The sequence below is a fragment of the Theropithecus gelada genome, chromosome X (assembly GCF_003255815.1).
Source record: "Theropithecus gelada isolate Dixy chromosome X, Tgel_1.0, whole genome shotgun sequence".
Taxonomy (NCBI): domain Eukaryota; kingdom Metazoa; phylum Chordata; class Mammalia; order Primates; family Cercopithecidae; genus Theropithecus; species Theropithecus gelada.
In genome coordinates this window covers 23094654-23114783 of record NC_037689.1, presented here as the reverse complement: position 1 = coordinate 23114783, position 20130 = coordinate 23094654, and the positions used below count along the sequence as shown (strand labels likewise).

The 20130-nt window shown below is 47.5% G+C and overlaps 1 protein-coding gene across 1 annotated transcript in view; it reads left to right on the top strand.

Annotated features, from left to right (window-relative positions):
* Positions 1–732: 732 nt before the first annotated feature.
* Positions 733–20130, top strand: part of CRLF2 (cytokine receptor like factor 2) — a 28257-nt gene continuing 8859 nt past the window's right edge. The window contains exons 1-6 of the mRNA XM_025373340.1: positions 733–802; positions 2462–2564; positions 7446–7612; positions 12464–12597; positions 16949–17111; positions 18395–18515. Of these exons, the coding sequence (XP_025229125.1) occupies positions 733–802; positions 2462–2564; positions 7446–7612; positions 12464–12597; positions 16949–17111; positions 18395–18515 (758 nt within the window). The remainder of the gene's footprint in view (positions 803–2461; positions 2565–7445; positions 7613–12463; positions 12598–16948; positions 17112–18394; positions 18516–20130) is intronic.

Below are 20130 nucleotides of genomic sequence, written 5' to 3'. Positions count from 1 at the left end.
CTATGTATCTATGTATCTATGTATCTATGTATCTATCTATCTATCTATCTATCTATCTATCTATCTATCTATCTACCTATCTATCTATCTGTCTATCTCTATCTATCCTCCAGATACCTCCACTTAAAACCCAACATGACAAGGTTCACTGTAGCCTGTCTTTCCAAACCTGTAACTCACTTCTTTGACAGTGAGAGACTTGGCTGCCATTATCCAAAATGCCATTGCATGTTTGCTGAATTCTAAAATATTCCTATTCTCCATGCTCGGAATTACAAACCCAGACCTCTTGAAACGTCAAAGCTACTGAAGTCTAAGCAAACTTCCAAGCAAAGATAGAAATATTTCTTTAGAGTTGGTCCATTTCTGTTATTTTATTTTAGTTTAGTTTATTTTGATATGGAGTCTTGCTGTGTCGCCCAGGCTGGAGTGCAGTGACACGATCTTGGTTCACCACAACTTGTGCCTCCTGGGTTCAAGCCATTCTCCTGCCTCAGCCTCCTGGGTAGCTGGGATTACAGGCGCCCGCCACCACGCCCAGCTCATTTTTTGTGTTTTTAATAGAGATGGGGTTTCACCATGTTGGCCAGGCTGGTCTTGAACTCCTGACCTCAGGTGATCCACCCACCTCGGCCTCCCAAAATGTTAAGATTACAGGTGTGAGCCACCGCACCCACCCGGTCCATTTCTGAAGTTGGTGTGTGTGTTGTTTTGAGAAAGACAGGTGGATCGATGGGGACAGTTTCCCATGTCACCTTAGGTATCCACAGGGGCTGTGTCACTGGATACATGATTGATGCTCGTATCTGTGCATGGCATTAGTGGGCAAACATTACCTTTTGCAAAAACAAACAAAAGCAGCCGGGCCCGGTGGCTCATGCCTGTAATCCCAGCTGAGATTTGGGAGGCTGAGGCAGGTGGATCACAAGGTCAGGAGATCGACACCATCCTGGCTAACACAGTGAAACCCTGTCTCTCCTAAAAACACAAAAAACTAGCCAGGCGTGGTGGCGGGCACCTGTAGTCCCAGCTACTCAGCAGGTTGAGGCAGGAGAATGGTGTGAACCTGGGAGGTGGAGGTTGCAGTGAGCTGAGATCGCACCACTGCACTCCAGCCTGGGTGACAGAGTGAGACTCTGTCTCGAAAAAAAAAAAAAGGCAACTATAATTGTACCCTTGTTGACTTGTCTCTGAGGTTTTTGCAAAGGGTAAGGTCCACCCACTAGTGGCTTGCACAGATAGAAGCCTCAATCGTGTATCCAATGACACATCTTCTGTGGATATGTAAGGTGGCATTGTCTCTTCTGGACCAGCCTTTATGTATTCTGCAGCTCTTGCTCAAGGAATTAATGGGTAACCCATGCATACAAACCTTGGTTTTCTCTGTCCTTTGACTTTTTATTTGTTATTATGTTTTGAGACAGAATCTAGCTCTGTCACCCAGGCCGGAGTGCAGTGGCGCAATCTCGGCTCACTGCAACCTTCTCCCAGGTTCAAGCGATTCTTCTGCCTCAGCCTCCCAAGTAGCTGGGATTACAGGCACCCACCACCACACATGGCTAATTTTTGTAGTTTTAGTAGAGACGGTGTTTCACCATGTTGGCCAGGGCTGCTGTTAAACGCATGACCTCAGGTGATCCACCTGCCCCAGTCTTCCAAAGTGTTGGCATCACAGGCATGAGCCACCGCACCCAGCCAGACCTCTGTTCTTTTATTTTTTATTTATTTATTTTTTTTTGAGACGGAGTCTCGCTCTGTCGCCCAGGCTGGAGTGCAGTGGCACAATCTCGGCTCACTGCAACCTCCACCTCCTGGGTTCAAGTGATTCTCCTGCCTCAGCCTCCCGAGTAGCTGGGATTACAGGTGCCCGCCACCACGCCCGGCTAACGTTTTGTATTTTTAGTAGAGATGAGGTTTCTCCGTGTTGCCCAGGATGGTCTCGATCTCCTGACCTCATGATCCATCTGCCCCGGCCTCCCAAAGTGCTGGGATGACAGAGGTGAGCCACCACGCCTGGCCAGATCTCTGTCCTTTTAAACCAGCATCTCCTTCTTAGGACGAAAGTGCTGGCTTCATGCTGTAAGTTTCCAGCTGTTTTTAGAGTTGCCTCGCCGGGCGCGGTGGCTCACGCCTGTCATCCCAGCACTTTGGGAGGCCGAGGCAGGTGGATCATGAAGTCAGGAGATGCAGATCATCCTGTTGAATATGATGAAACCCCATCTCCACTAAAAAAGCAAAAAATTAGCCGGGGGTGGTGGTGGGCACCTGTCATCCCAGCTACTCAGGAAGCTGAGGCAGGAGAATCGCTTGAACCCTGACGTGAAGGTTGCAGTGAGCCGAGATCGCAGCACTGGACTCCAGCCTGGGTGACAGAGAGAGACTCCGTCTCAAAAACAACAATAAATTAAAAAATAAAATAGAGTTGCCTGACAGTGAATTTCCTGCATCTGTCTGTGTCTAGGAGAAGGACTACAGATTCAGATCATCTACTTTAATCTAGAAACGGTGCAGGTGACATGGAATGCCAGACTCTACCCCAGAAGTAACCTGAGTTTCCACTACAAGTAAGTGGGCCCCACCCTGGAAGGCAAACCCCACAGCTCAGGGGTCAAAATAGCTCTCTTTTGAGCCGTCAGCGATTGGGAACGCCAGAGAACGAAAGTGTGAAGCGTCACACTCGGCAAAAGCCAGAATGTTTGTTCTGTGAAACCCTCAGCCCTCACCACAACCGCAAGCTCATCGCCCCAAACCTTCTTGCCAAGGGATGGCTGACTCAGGCTCAAAATCACCTACCTTCTTTTTGTTTGTTTGTTTGTTTTTGAGTCAGAGTCTCGCTCTGTCGCCCGGGCTGGAGTGCCGTGGCGTGATCTCGGCTCACTGCGACCTCCACTTCCCGGGTTCAACCGATCCTCCTGCCTCAGCCTCCCGAGCAGCTGGGAGGACAGGCACCTGCCACCACGCCCGGCTAATTTTCGTATTTTTAGTCGTGTTGGCCAGGCTGGTTTCAAACTCCTGACCTCATGGGATCCGCCTGCCTCGGCCTCCCAAAGTGCTGGGATGACACGCGTGAGTCACGGCATCCGGCCTGAAAATCACCTAGATTATTCACGGGTGATGAAGAAAGAGATTTGTTCACCCAGGGCTGTGGGTGAAACTTGAAATCTTATCTGCTAGGTAGCCGGGGAAGGAAAGATTCACTCTCTGAAACATGTCACAGCGTTACCCGGGGCTGCCTCCAACCTTGTGTCTGCCTGATGTGACTATATTTTTATTTTTACCTTGGCTTAGTTGGACACCCAGACGCGTGCGTGTCAGTGCTGGAGGAAGCGTTTTTGCAATACATTTAGTCATGGGTGGTTCATTCTTCAGTTTGATAGCAAAACAGATAAACGGGAAAGTGTATGGAACAGGGAAATTTTAAAATGAAGTCACTCGGAAAGTGAGACTCACCGCGGGGAGGCCGAGGTGGGCGGATCACCTGAGGTCAGGAGTTCAAGACCAGCCTGGCCAATATGAGGAAATGCCATCTCTACTGAAAAATACGAAAATTAACTGGGCGTGGTGGCAGGTGCCTGTCATCCCAGCAACTTGCGAGGCTGAGACGGGGAGAATCGCTTGAACCCGGGAGGCAGAGGTTGCGGTGAGCCGAGATCACGCTACTGCACTCCAGCCTTGGTGACAGAGGGAGACTCCGTCTCAAAAAAAAAAAAAAAAAAAAAAAAGGAAATAAAATTCCTGAGCCAAGAATTCCCCGGACATTGTTGACGAGGAATAAACCACTTGGTCTCTCTCTGGGTGACAATTTTTTTCCCCTGTGCAGAAAAACCAGAGTGATATGTGATCTTGGCACATTCTTTTATTTTTTTGAGACGGAGTCTCGCTCTGTCGCCCAGGCTGGAGTGCAATGGCGCGATCTCGGCTCACTGAAACCTCCACCTCCCGGGTTCAAGCGATTCTCCTGCCTCAGCCTCCCGAGTAGCTGGGACTACAGGCACCTGCCCCCACGCCCGGCTACTTTGTTTGTATTCTTAGAGACGGGGTTTCCCTCATGTTGGCCAGGCTGGTCTTGAACTCCTGACCTCGTGATCTGCCCGCCTCGGCCTCTCAAAGTGCTGGGATGACAGGTCTGAGCCACCGTACCCGGCCATTCTTTTACCGCAAAGACCCTCCTGAAAGCAGGGATCTCCTAAGGTGCCATAACAAACTACCATATGCTAAGCAGTTAAGATCAACAACTCTCCTCCCTTCACAGGCCCTAGGGGAGGATCCTTCCTGCCTCTCCCAGCTCCCGGGGGCTCCAGGCGTCCCTGGGCTTGTGGCCGCATCACTCCAGTCTCTGCCTCCGTCTCCACGTGGCCTCCTCCTCTGTGTCTGTGTCTCCCCTTGTGTCTCTTAGAAGGACACCTGTCATTGCATTCAGGGCCCAGCCTAATCCAGAATGATCTCATCTTCAGATCTTTAACTAATTAGATCTGCAAGTACCCTATTTCAAAATAAGGACTCTTTGTCAAGTTCTGGATATTACGGTATAGACAGATCTTTTTGAGGGAGCCACACTTCAATCCAGTTCAACTATATGCGTCTCCCTCTGGAGGCTCTAGGGGAGGATCCTTCCTGCCTCTCCCAGCTCCCGGGGGCTCCAGGCATCCCTGGGCTTGTGGCCACATCACTCCAGTCTCTGCCTCCGTCTCCTCGTGGCCTCCTCCTCTGTGTCTGTGTCTCCTCTTCTGTCTCTTAGAAAGACACCTATGATGGCATTTTGCATTTAAGGGCCATCTGCATCAGGACAAGGTAATCTCCAGACTGACCTTAATTACATCTGCAAAGACCTCTGTGTCTCCTCTTCTATGTCTCAGAGGGACACCTGTCATTGGATTTAGGACCCAGCCTCATCCAGGATGATCTCATCTCTAGATCCTTTACTTAATCGCATCCTCAAAGAGCCTAGTGCTGAATAAGGCCGTATTCCAGGTCTGGGCATTAGGACACAGATAGATCTTTCTGAGGGACACAGATCAATCCACTACAGCTGTATCCTGTTGCCTCCGGAGGCTCAAGGGGAGGCTCCTTCCTGCCTCTCCCAGCTCCTGGGGGCTCCAGGCGTCCCTGGGCTTGTGGCCGCATCACTCCAGTCTCTGCCTCCGTCTCCACCTGGCCTCCTCCTCTGTGTCTGTGTCTCCTCCTCTGTCTCTTAGAAGGACACCTGTCGTTGCATTTAAGACCCCCGTTCATCCAGGAGGATCTCCTCTCACACTCCTTCACTTAATAGCATCTGCAAAGACCCTATTGCTGAATAAGGCCTTATTCCAGGTCTGGGCGTTAGGACACGGGCAGATCTTTCTGGGGCTATAGTTTAATTCACTACAGCTGTATCTAGTTCCCTCTGGAGGCTCTAGGGGAGGATCCTTCCTGCCTCTTCCAGCTCCCGGGGACTTCAGGCGTCCCTGGGCTTGTGGCCCCATCACTCCAGTCTCTGCCTCTGTCTCCACGTGGCCTCCTCCTCTGTGTCTGTGTCTCCTCTTCTGTCTCTTAGAAGAATATTTTTCACTGCATTTCTTTGCTATCTCATAAAAATATTCTAATTGGATTGAGAGCTCACATTAATCCAGGAGGAGTGCATTGGCGTGATCTTAGCTCACTGCAACCTCCACCTCCCAGGTTCAAGTGATTCTCCTGTCTCAGCCTTCTGAGTAGCTGGGACTACAGACACCTGCCACCACGCCCGGCTAATTTTTGTGTTTTTATTTTTAGTAGAGACAGGGTTTCACCATGTTGACCGGGCTGGTCTCGAACTCCTGACCTCAGATGATCCACCTGTCTCAGCCTCCCAAAGTGCTGGGATTACAGGTGTGAGCCACCATGTCCAGCCTCCTCTTATAAAAATATTCTAATTGGATTGAGGGCTCACATTAATCCAGGAGGATTTTATTTCAGTGTGCTTATCTAATCACGTCTCCAAAAACCCTATTTGCAGCTAAGATCCCATTCAAAGCTTCTGGGAGTTGGGACGTGGGCATGGCTTATGGACGGCCACAATTCAACACACTACAGAAACCATGCAAGGGTTTTTTGTTTGTTTGTTTGTTTTTTGAGACAGTTTCTCTCTTGTTGTCCAGGCTGGAGTGCAGTGGCATGATCTCGGCTCACTGCAACCTCCACCCCCAGGTTCAAGCGATTCTCCTGCCTCCGCCTCCCAAGTAGCCGGGACTACAGGCACCTGCCACCACGCCCGGCTAATTTTTGTATTTTTAGTAGAGACGGGGTTTCTCCATGTTGGTCAGGCTGGTCTCGAACTCTGCACCTGCACCTGGTGACACAAGGGGTTTAAATATTTATGAGAGAGCAAGTTTTTCTGTTTGGACAGGTGTTGTTGTAGTTAGCTGTAAAGAAGGGTCATTGAAGTTAGTGAGGAGGGAAACTGGCCGGAGGCCACAGTGAGAATGGAGCATGAAGGAACGGCCATTAGATTTATTAAATGCTGTTTTAAGAAATGTCCAGGCTGGGCGTCGTGGCTCACGCCTGTAATCCCAGCATTTTGAGAGGCTGAGGCAGGAGGAGAACCTGAGGTCAGGAGTTGGAGACCAGCCTGGTCAACATGGCGAAACCCCGTCTCTACTAAAAACACAAAAATTAGCTGGGCTTGGTGGTGGGCGCCTGTAATCCCAGCTACTCAGGAGGCTGAGGCAGGAGAATCGCTTGAACCCGGGAGGCAGAGATTGCAGTGAGCCGAGATCGCGCCGCTACACTCCAGCCTCAAGGACAGAGCAAGACACCGTCCAAAAGGGGGAAAAAAAAAAAAAAAAAAGGTCAGCGTGCTAGCTCACATCTGTAATCCCAGCACTTTGGGAGGCCAAAGCAGGTGGATCACCTGAGGTCAAGAGTTCGAGATCAGCCTGGGCAACATGGTGAAACCCTGTCTCTACTAAAAACACAAAAATTAGCCGGGCGTAGTGGCAGGCACCTGTAATCCCAGCTACTCCGGAGGCTGAGACAGGAGAATCTCTTGAACCTGAGAGGTGGAGGGGTTGCAGTGAGCTGAGATTGCACCACTGCACTCCAGCCTGGCGACAGGGTGAGGCTCTGTCTCAAAAAAAAAAAAAAAAGAAGCCGGGCATGGTAGCTCACACCTCTAATCCCAGCACTTTGGGAGGCCAAGGTGTGTGGATCACCTGAGGTCAGGAGTTCGAGACCAGCCTGGCCAACACAGTGAAACCATGTCTCCAGTAAAACTACCAAAATTACCTGGGCATGGTAGCGGGTGCCTGTAATCCCAGCTACTCAGGAGGCTGAGACAGGAGAATTGCTTGAACCCAGGAGGCGGAGGTTGCAGTGAATTGAGATTGCACCATTGCACTCCAGCCTGGGTGGCAAGAGCAGGACCCCATCTCTAAATAAATAAATGAATAAATAAAGCACGGTTGCTAAACGGTCATTTTAAACCACAGATTCAATCCAGATGAGGCCTATGACCAGTGCACCGTCTACATTCTCCAGGAAGGTCACACCTCGGGGTGCCTCCTAGACGCAGAGCAGCAAGACGAAATTCTCTATTTCTCCATCAGGAACGGGACGCACCCCGTTTTCACCGCCAGTCGCTGGATCTTTTATTACCGTAAGTATTGTAAAGCCAGCTCACCATGCTTCTCGGTACTTCCTTCACCTTATTACCCCAAGGACTGAAAACCAAGCTCCTGCCAATCGCCGGATCCGTGATTACCGTTAACTCTTGAAAAGCGAGCTCAGCACACTTTTCAGTACTTCCTTCAGCTTATTACCGTAAGTACTGAAAAGCTCGTGCAAATCGCCGGATTCATGATTACCGTAGCTACTGAAAACCGAGCTCACCATGCTTTTCAGTACTTCCTTCAGCTTATTACCCCAAGGACTGAAAAGCTCATGCAAATCGCCGGATTCAGATTACCGTAGCTATTGAAAAGCGAGCTCACCATGCTTTTCAGTACTTCCTTCAGCTTATTACCGTAAGTACTGAAAAGCTCGTGCAAATCGCCGGATTCATGATTACCGTAGCTACTGAAAACCGAGGTCACCACGCTTTTCAGTACGCCCTTCAGTTTATTACCGTAAGTAATGAAAAGCAAGTTCCTGCCAGTGGCGGGATCAATGATTACCGTAACAATTGAAAAGCAAGCTCAGCACCCTTTTCAGTACTTTAAACTCACGCAAATCGCCGGATCCATGATTACCGTAGCTATTGAAAAGCAAACTCACCACGCTTTTCAGTACGCCCTTCAGCTTATTACCATAAGTAATAAAAGGCAAGTTCATGCCAGTCACAAGTTCACGCGGGATCCATGATTACCGTAACAATTGAAAAGCCAGCTCAGCCCACTTTTCAGTACTTCCTTCAGCTGATTACCCTAAGTACTGAAAAGCCATCTCATGATAGTGGCTGGATCAATGATTACCGTAACTACTGAAAAGCAAGCTCAGCATACGTTTCAGTACTTCCTTCAGCTGATTACCGTAAGTACTGAAAAGCTCATGAAAATCGCCGGATCGATGATTACTGTAGCCATTGAAAAGCAAGCTTACCACGCTTTTCAGTACTTCCTTCAGCTGATTACCCTAAGTACTGAAAAGCAATCTCATGATAGTCGCTGGATCAATGATTACCGTAACGATTGAAAAGCACGGCCAGCCTGCTTTTTAGTACTTCCTTCAGCTGATTACCATAAGTACTGACAAGCGAGCTCAGACAAGTCACTGGATTAGTGATTACTGTAGCTATTGAAAAGCAAGCTCACCACGCTTTTTACTACTTCCCTCAGCTTATTACCATAAATACTTAAAAGCAAGCTCATGCCAGTCGCGGGATCAATGATTACCGTAACTACTGAAAAGCAAGCCCAGCACACTTTTCAGTACTCTTTCAGCTCGTCACCTTCAGTTAGTTTCAGTAAATTCTGAAAAGCAACCTCATGGACCATTGGCCACTGGAGCCCAGTGCCCAGTTCTTGACTCCAAGTGAGGAGAAACCGGCCTTCTAGAAAGTTCCCTCTTACATACACACTGGTCGGGGATGAACCTGCCTCCAGTGGGGAGACCAGATGACTGTGATTTAAGGGAATGAATTAAAGCTTGGGCGCGGTGGCTCATGCCTGTAATACCAGCACTATGGGAGGCCAAGGCGGGTGGATCACTTGAGGTCTGGAGTTCGAGACCAGCCTCACCAACATGGTGAAACCCTGTCTCTATTAAAAATAAAAAATAAACAAAATTAGCCGGGCGTGGTGGCGCACGCCTGTAATCCCAGCTATCCGGGAGGCCGAGGCAGGGCAATTGCTTGAACCCCGGAGACAGAGGCTGCAGTGAGCTGAGATCACGCCACTGCACTCCAGCCTGGGCGATTTATAAATTCATTATTGAAAAATAAATAAGGCCGGGCGCGGTGGCTCACGCCTTTCATCCCAGCACTTTGGGAGGCCGAGGCAGGAGGATCACCTGAGGTGGAGAGTTCGAGACCAGCCCGACCAACATGGAAAAGTCCCGTCTCTACTAAAAATACAAAATGAGCTGGGCGTGGTGGCGGGCACCTGTCATCCCAGCTACTCAGGAGGCTGAGGCAGGAGAATTGCTTGAACCCGGGAGGGGGAGGTTGCGGTGAGCTGAGATCGCACCAGTGCACCCCAGCCTGGGCAACAAGAGGGAAACTTCATCTCAAATAAATAAATAAATAAAATAAGGGAATTAATTAGAGATGCTGCCCTCTGGTGCCCTGCCTACACACACACACACACACACACACACACAGACACACACACAGACACACACACAGACACACACACAGACACACACATACACACAGACACACACACAGACACACACACACACAGACACACAGACACACACACACAGACACACACACACAGACACACACACAGAGACACACACACACACAGACACAGACACACACACACACAGAGACACACAGACACACACACACAGACACACAGACCCACACACACAGACACACAGACACACACACACACACAGAGGGAGCAGGAAATACTCTCTCACCATCATCCCACTCACCGGATGTTTTATCTTTTTTTTTTTTTTTTTTTGAGAGGGAGGGTCTTGCTCTGTGGCCCAGGCTGGAGTGCAGTGATGCAATCACAGCTCACTGCAGCCTCCACCTCCTGGGCTCAAGCGATCCTCCCGCCTCAGCCTCCAGAGTAGCTCAGACCACAGATACACGCCACCATGCCTGGCAAACGTTCTCATGTTTTGTAGACCTGGGGTCTCACCATATTGCCCAGGCTGATCTCAAACTTCTGGGCTCAGTAGATCCTCCTGCCTTGGCCTCCCAAATTTCTGGGATGACAGGCACGAGCCACTGCACCTGGCAGGTTTCCTTATGTGCGTTGAGAACTGGCTGTAAGGAAACCCTCTTTCCAAAATGTTTCTTCTTTATCCTAGAATTCTGTAAGGCTGTGGCTCTTTTTTCCTTTTTTATTTTTCAGAGGTAGGGGAAATGGATCTGTTTCAGAATCCCGTGAGAACGGCGAACTCTTTATTCGCGAAATTACTCGTAGATACTGGGTGCGTTTCCTGGGCTATAATAGGTCACCACAAACGGGAGGTTTAAAACAACAGAAACTTATTCTCTCCCAGTGACCTGGACGTGACTGAGAGCCCCATTCCCTCCGGAGGCTCTAGGGGAGGATCCTTCCTGCCTCTCCCAGCTCCTGGGGGCTCCAGGCATCCCTGGGCTTGTGGCCACATCGCTCCAGTCTCTGCCTCCATCTCCACGTGGCCTTCTCTGTGTCTGTGTCTCCTCTTCTGTCTCTTACAAGGACACCTGTCATTCCATTTAGAGCTCAGCTAATCCAGGGTGATCTCATCTCAAGATCTTTAACTAATTACATCTGCAAAGACCCTATTTCCAAATAAAGTCCCATTCACAGATTATGGAGAACAGGACACAAACATGTATTTTAGGGATCAACGTTCAATGCATGACAGTTGTATCCAGTCCCTTCTGAAAGCTCTAGGGGAGGCTCCTTCCTGCCTCTCCCAGCTCCTGGGGACTCCAGGTGTCCCTGGGCTTGTGGCCACATCATTCCAGTCTCTGCCTCTGTCTCCACGTGGCCTCCTCCTCTGTGTCTGTGTCTCCTCTTTTGTCTCTTACAAGGACACCTGTCATTGCATTTAGAGCTCACCCTGCTCCAGGATGATCTCATGTCAAGATTCTTAACTAATTACATCTGCAAAGACCCTGTTTCCAAATAAGGTCTCATTCAGAAGTTATGGAGAACATGTATTTTAGGGATCAATATTCAATGCATGACAGTTGTATCCAGTCCCTTCTGAAAGCTCTAGGGGAGGGTCCTTCCTGCCTCTCCCAGCTCCTGGGGGCTCCCGGCATCCCTGGGCTTGTGGCCGCATCACTCCAGTCTCTGCCTCCGTCTCCACGTGGCCTCCTCCTCTGTGTCTGTGTCTCCTCTGTCTCTGAGAAGGACATCTATGGTTGCATTTAGAATGCTTCCTTCTCCGGTATGACCTCATCTTAACTAACTAAATGCACCTATAAGGATCCCCTCCCCCCTACTTTGTTCTGAGATGGAGCCTCGCTCTGTCGCCAGGTTGGAGTGCAGTGGCACGATCTCAGCTCAATGCAACCTCCACCTCCCGGGTTCAAGCAATTCTTCTGCCTCAGCCTACCGAGTAGCTGGGACTACAGGCGTGTGCCACCATGCCCGGCTAATTTTTGTATTTTTTAAGTAGAGACTGGGTTTCACCCTATTGGCCAGGCTGGTCTCGAACTGCTGACCTTGTGATCCACCTGCCTTGGCCTCCCAAACTGCTGAGATTACAGGCGTGAGCCACTGTGTCCAGCCAGATCGATTTTTTTTTTTTTTTGATAGAATTTCGCTCTTGTGCCCCAGACTGGGTGCAATAGCATGATCTCGGCTCACTGCAACCTCTGCCTCCGGGGTTAAAGCGATTCTCCTGCCTCAGCCTCCCGAGTAGCTGGAATTACAGGCGTGCACCACCATGCTCGGCTAGTTTTGTATTTTTAGCAGAGACAGGGTTTCTCCGTGTGGGTCAATCTGGTCTCGAACTCCTGACCTCAGGTGATCCGCCCGCCTCGGCCTCCCAAAGGATCCTATTTTTAAATACAGTCCCATTCTGAGTTTCTGGGGAGTTGGGATTTTAACATGTATTTTTGTGGGGGACATAATTTAGCCTGTAAGAGACACACAGGACATTTTCCACAGAATTTTAGGTCCTTTGCAAACCTAACAGGTTCTCGGAGCTCTGGTGGAAGCTTCTCCTATAAAAGTAATGAAGACGGGTGAACCCCAAGCCCCATAAGGTATTAAGGGAAGGGAGGGGTACACGCTAGAGAAAGGGGATGAAGTAAGCCTGTCACAGTCATCTCAGAGAGGAGGGATGTCACTGTCTGTAACATGAAGCTTCTGTTATTTCTTCTTCTCAGTGAAGCCCAGTTCCCCGAAGCAGGTGAGCTTTTCGTGGCATCAGGACGCGGTGACGGTGACGTGTTCTGACCTGTCCTACAGGGGTCTCCTCTATGAGGTTCAGTACCGGAGCCCCTTCGACACGGAGTGGCAGGTGAGCCGGGCAGCCGTGTCTCAGGGCGATGGTGGCTGGGCGTCCCCCAGGTGTGGGCTGTGGGATTTGCTGTTCAATCAGACTCCCGGGTCCCCTTTGTCTACACCTGCCTGAATTCCACTCTGCTGTTTCTTCCTGAGAGAGCTCTAGTCCAGCTCGCATTTCTCTCTGTGTCTCTGAGGGGTCTCCGGAGAAAGAGAACCAATAATATGTCTGTCTGTCTGTCTGTCTATCTATCTATCTATCTATCTATCTATCTATCTATCTATCTATCCATCTATCTATCTATCCATCTCTATATCATTCTTTCTGTCTTTCAACCTATTATCTATCTATCTAATTCTATTTTATCTGTCTCTATCTCTTTCAATCAATCTATCTATCTATCTCATTCTATTTTACCTCTATCTCTGTCTTTCAATCTATCATCTATATTGTTCTATTTTATCTCTCTCTCTGTCTTTCAAACTATTATCTATCTATCTATCTATCTATCTATCTATCTATCTATCTATGATCTATCTATATCTATCTGTCTATCTCTATCTATATCATTCTCTCTTTCAATTTATCTATCTATCCATATCATTCTATTATATCTCTCTCTATCTCTTTCAATCTATCATCTGTGTATGTATGTATGTATGTATCTATCTATCTATCTACCTATCTCATTCTATTTTTTCTGTCTCTATCTCTATCTATCTATCTATCTATCTATCTATCTATCTATCTATCTAATAATTCTATTTTACCTCTATCTCTATCTTTCAATCTATTATCTATCTATCTATCTATCTATCTATCTATCTATCTATCTATCTATATCATTCTATTTTATCTCTCTCTAGCTCTTTCAATCTGCTATCTATCTCATTCTATTTTATCTGTCTTTCTCTTTCAATCTATCATCTATCTATCTATCTGTATCATTTTATTTTGTCTCTCTCTTTCAATCTATCATCTATTTTATCAATTAACTCTCTTTGTTCTATCTCTCTATTGCTCTATCCATATCTATTTTATGTACCAACTCTCTTTTATCTATGTACCATCAATCATCTATGTATATCATCCCTATCTCTATCTAGCTCATCTATCATCTCTATCTACCTACCTATTATCTCTCTCTAGTCTACCATCTACTATCCTATCCATGTATTTATCTATCTACGTATGTATCTATATATCTATCTATCATCTATCTGTATCTATTTATGTATCATCTATCTGTCTACTTCTCTCTATCTTCTGTCTATGTATTATCTATCTATCTATCTATCTATCTATCTATCTATCTATCTGTCATCTATTTATCTCTCTATCATCTGTCTATCATCTATCTATGTATCATCTATCAAGTCTATCATCTCTCTGTTTTATCTTTTTATCTATCATTTATCTACCTCTAGTCCTACCTCTATCTCTACATATCTGTCTCTCTACACACACACACAGACATACACAGACACACACACACACACACAGACACACAAACACAGGCACACAGACACACACACAGATACACAGACACGCACACACACAGACACACAGACACGCACACAAAGACAGACACAGGCACACACACAGACACGCACAGAAACACAGACACGCACACACATAGACACACACAGAAACACAGACACGCACACACACAGACACACACACAGACATGCACACAAAGACACAGGCACACACACAGAGACATGCACACAAAGACAGACACACACAGGCACACACACAGACACACACAGAAACAGGCACACACAGACACGCACACACAGACACAGATGCAGACACACACACAGACACACAGACACACAGACACACAGACGCACACAGAGTCATGTGGTGCCTAAGGACCTTTTTGTCATCAGCAGACAGCACGTATCACGGTAGTCCCCTGTGATTATCACACGGCTGTCCTATGCAGGTGTCCCAATTAGTTTCTTCTATACCCTATTTTTCCTGTAGCTTTTCTATGTTTAGATATGTTTAGATACACAAATACTTGCGTTAGGTTTGCCTGCACTATTCAGTACAATAACGTGCTGTACAGGTGCGTAGCCCAGGAACAATTTGCTATACAGCCTAGGTGTGCAATGGGCTAGACCAGTGAGGTGTGTCTCAATAAACTCTACAATATTCTCACAATGGAGAAGTCACCTCACAAAGTATCTCTCAGAACATGTCCCATCGTTAAGCAATGCATGACTGTATATCTACATATATGTGTGTATACACACACACATATATGTACACACACATATATATACACACACACATATATACATAGCTTATATACATACACATATACACACATATGGGCATACACAGCTTATATAGACACATAACACACATATATATACACACTTTATATACACAGCTTATATACACATATTTATACCCATGTATATACACACCTTACATACACCATATATACACACATATATAAACAGCTTATATACATATATACACACACACGTATATACACACTTTATATATGCAGCTTATATATACACACATATATACACATATAGATACACAGCTTATATATACACATATATACACACCTTATATACACACACATATATACACACATATATGTACCCACCTAATATACACACCTTATATATACACATATATACACACATATATACACACCTTATATACACAGCTTATATACACATATATACACACATGTATATACACAGCTTATATAGACACATAACACACATATATATACACACTTTATATACACAGCTTATATACACATATTTATACCCATGTATATACACACCTTATATACACCATATATACACACATATATAAACAGCTTATATACATATATATACACATGTATATACACACTTTATATACACAGCTTATATATACACACATATATACACATATAGATACACAGCTTATATATACACATATATACACACCTTATATACACAGCTTATATACACACACATATATACACACATATATGTACACACCTAATATACACAGCTTATATATACACATATATACGCACATATATACACACCTTATATACACAGCTTATATACACATATATACACACGTATATACATGCCTTATATATACACACATATATGTACACACCTTATATACACAGCTTATATATATACACATATACACACTCTGTGACTAGCTAGAGGTTTGTAAAATACACCAATCGGTGCTCCATAAAAATACACCAATCAGCATTCTGTGGCTAGCTAGAGGTTTGTAAAATGCACCAATCACTGCTCTGTAAAAATGCACCAATCGGTGCTCTGCGGCTAGCTAGAGGTTTGTAAAATGCGCCAATCAGTGCTCCATAAAAAGGGACCAATCAGCACTCTGTGGCTAGCTAGAGGTTTGTAAAATGCACGAATCAGTGCTCCATAAAAATGCACCAATCAGTGCTCTGCAGCTAGTTAGAGGTTTGTAAAATGCGCCAATCAGTGCTCTGTAAAAATGCACCAATCAGCACTCTGCAGCTAGCTAGAGGTTTGTAAAATGGACCAATCAGCGCGCCATAAAAACGCACCAATCGGCACTCTGCAGCTAGCTAGAGGTTTGTAAAATGGACCAATCAGCGCACCATAAAAACGCACCAATCGGCACTCTGCAGCTAGCTAGAGGTTTGTAAAATGGACCAATCAGCAGGACATGGGCGGGGACAAATAAGGGAATTAAAAACTGGCCGCCCCAGCCAGCAGCAGCAACCCATCTGGGTCCCCTTCCACACTGTGGAAGATTTGTTCTTTTGGTCTTCACGATAAATTTTCGGTCTTCACGATAAATTTTCAGTCTTCACGATAAATTGTCGCTCTTCACAATAAATCTTGCTGCTGCCCACTGTTCGGGTCCGTGCCACCTTTAAGAGCTGTAACCCTCACCGAGAAGGTCTACGGCTCCATTCTTTTTTTTTTTGAGACGGAGTTTCGCTCTTGTCGCCCAGGCTGGAGTGCAGTGGCACGAGCTCGGCTCACTGCAACCTCTGCCTTCCGGGTTCAAGCCATTCTGGTGCCTCAGCCTCCCAAGTAGTTGGGATTACAGGCATCCACCACCACACCCGGCTAATTTTTGTATTTTTAGTAGAGATGGGTTTCTCCATGTTGGTCAGGCTGGTCTTGAACTGGCGACCTCAGCTGATCCGCCCACCTCGGCCTCCCGAAGTGCTGGGATGACAAGCGTGAGCCACCGTGCCCGGCCTTGCAGCTTCATTCTTGAAGTCAGCGAGAGCATGAACCCACCGGAAAGAAAACTCCACACTCACAGGTTACATCACTAATCATTGTGTGTGTGTGTGTGTGTGTGTGTGTGTGTGTTTCTCCAGTCCAAACAGGCAAATACCTGCAATGTCACCATAGAAGACTTGGATGCCGAGAAGTGCTATGCTTTCCGGGCCCGAGTGAAGGCCATGGAGGATGCGTATGGGTCGGACACGTACCCGAGCGACTGGTCAGAGGTGACGTGCTGGCAGAGAGGCGAGACTCGGGGTAATGTGTGTTACGTGAGCAGAGCATGTGTCTGAGCAAGCTCAGTCTTCTCTCATCCTCCAGGGCTCCATCTGAAAGCAACAAGCAATTCCGCTCCTTGCTTTGCTCCCTGCCTGCTTTCACTCGGGCCAGTTTTCCTTCTTTTTTTTTTTATTTATTTTTTTTTATTTTGAGACAGAGTCTCAGTCTGTCGCCCAGGCTGGAGCGCAGTGGCCGGATCTCAGCTCACTGCAAGCTCCGCCTCCCGGGTTCACGCCATTCCCTGCCTCAGCCTCCTGAGTAGCTGGGATGACAGGCAGGCACCACCAAGCATGGCTAATTTGTGTATTTTTAGTAGAGTCGGGTTTCCCCGTATTGGCCAGGCTGGTCTCAAACTCCTGACCTTGTGATCCGCCCGCCTCGGCCTCCCAAAGTGCTGGGATTAAAGGCGTGAGCCACCGTGCCCAGCTTTCAATGTATCTTTTCAGCGGGCATAATTTCAGGCGTACAGCCACCAACAGCCAAAAGCAAGCTCTCATATGCTGTAAAGACCCCCAGCAACCACAAGCCTCCACAGGCTACATGTGGAACCTGCCCTTACTTCCTGGGAATGGCTGTGGGATGTGTTCTTGTCCAGAGACACAGTATCTCTTTCCAGGATATATTCCATAGGAATCAAAATTTGTTGACACTAACATTCATTAAAAAAAGAAAAATTAAGGCCTGTCTCTACTAAAAATACAAAAATTAGCCCGGTGTGGTGGCGGACGCCTGTAATCCCAGCTACTCAGAAGGCTGAGGCAGGAGAATCACTGTATTAAAAATACCAGACGGGGCTGGGCCCAGGGGTTCAAGCCTGTGATCCCAGCACTGTGGGAGGCCGAGGCAGGCTTGAGGTTGATCACCTGAGGTCTGGAGTTTGAGACCAGCCTGGCCAACACGGAGAAACCCCGTCTCTACTAAAAAATACAAAAAATTAGCCGGGCGTGGTGGTGGGTGCCTGTAATCCCAGCTACTCGGGAGGCTGAGGCAGGAGAATCGCTTGAATCCGGGAGGTGGAGCTTGCAGTGAGCTGAGATCGCGCCCCTGCACTCCAGCCTGGGCGACAGAGTGAGATTCTGTCTCAAAAAAAAAATAAATAAATAAAGTAAGTAAAAGATTTGCTGACACTAAAATTTACAAAAAACAAAACCCAAACAACAAATAACAACGAAGAAAAAAAAAACAACAAAAAAGGGGGGTGGTTGGGGATGAGATGTACCATCATGTTGAAAACGCACAGCAGCCTTTTCGTTTCGTTTCAGATTCGTGCCCAGAGCCTCGCACGCCTCCCAAACCGAAGCTGTCCAAATTTATGTTAGTTTCCAGCCTGGCCATACTTCTGATGGTGTCTCTTCTCTTTCTTTCTTTACGGAAATTATGGAGGTAAGGAGGACACCTGCCAGGCATGGGTGGAGGATTTTGCTTGCAGAGTATCTGTGAAGTGGGAGAAAAGATTAATAGCCTGACAGAATCGTTTCAGAGGGGCCGGGCGCGGTGGCTCCCACCTGTAATCCCAGCACTTTGGGAGGCCGAGGCGGGCAGATCACAAGGTCACGAGTTCGAGACCAGCCTGGCCTATATGGTGAAATCCTATCTCTACTAAGAATACAAAAATTAGGGCCGGGTGCAGTGGTTCACGCCCACGATCCCAGCAGTTTGGGAGGCTGAGGCAGGTGAATCACGAGGTCAAGAGATCGAGACCATCCTGGCCACCGGCGTGGCCAACATGGTGGAACCCCGTCTCTAATAAAAACACAAAAATTAGCCGGGTGTGGTGACGTGCGCCTGTAGTCCCTGCTACTCGGGAGGCTGAGGCAGGAGAATCGCTTGAACCCGGGAGGCGGAAGTTGCAGTGAGCCGAGATTGCGCCATTGCACTCCAGCCTGGGTGACAGAGCAAGACTTCGTCTCAAAAAACAAAACAAAACAAAACAAAAACAACAAAAAAATTAGTTCGGTTAGGTGCAGTGGCTCACGCCTGTCATCCCAGTACTTTAGGAGGCTGAGGCAGGTGGATCACCTGAGGTCAGGAGTTCGAGACTAGCCTGGCCAACATTCCAAAATCCCCACCTCTACTAAAAATATAAAAATTAGCCGGGTGCACTAGCACACGCCTGTAATCGCAGCTACTCCAGAGGCCGAGGCAGGAGAATCGCTTGCACCCAGGAGGTGGAGGTTGCAGTGAGCTGAGATTGCACCATTATACTCTAGCCTGGGTGACAAGAGTGAAACTCTATCTGAAAGAAAGAAAACACAAAACGAGCCTGGCATGGTAGCATGTTCTTGTAGTCCCAGCTACTTGGGAGGCCGAGGCGGAAGAATGGCTTGAGGCTAGGAGTTTAAGGCTGCAGTGAACTGGGACTGCACCACTGCACTCCAGCCTGGGTGACAGAGCGAGATTCCGTCTCTGAGAAAGAAAAGCAGCCCAGGTAAAGCTGGGCAGCTTGGTGACGGCAGCACGAAGAATTGTACAAGGTCTGATATTGTCGTTGCTCAAGCTGTGACTGAATTTTCAGCTTTGGATCCAGTTAGAGATCTAGCCGAAACAATATTCTTTTTTTTTTTTTTTTTTGACGAGACGGGGTCTCGCTCTGTCGCCTAGGCTGGAGGGCAGTGGCGGGGTCTCAGCTCACTGCAAGCTCCGCCTCCCGGGTTCACGCCATTCTCCTGCCTCAGCCTCCCGAGTAGCTGGGACTACAGGCGCCGCCACCTCGCCTGGCTAATTTTTTGTATTTTTTTTTTAGTAGAGACGGGGTTTCACCGTGTTAGCCAGGATGGTCTCGATCTCCTGACCTCATGATCCGCCCGTCTCGGCCTCCCAAAGTGCTGGGATTACAGGCTTGAGCCACCGCGCCCGGCCAACAATATTCTTTCACACCCCAGAGAGAGCTTTTCAAAAATGTGGAGGGTGAGTCATTTTCTTATTTATTTATGTGTGTGTTTATTGTGAGACGGAGTCTCGCTCTGTCGCCCAGGCTGGAGTGCAGTGGCGCGATCTC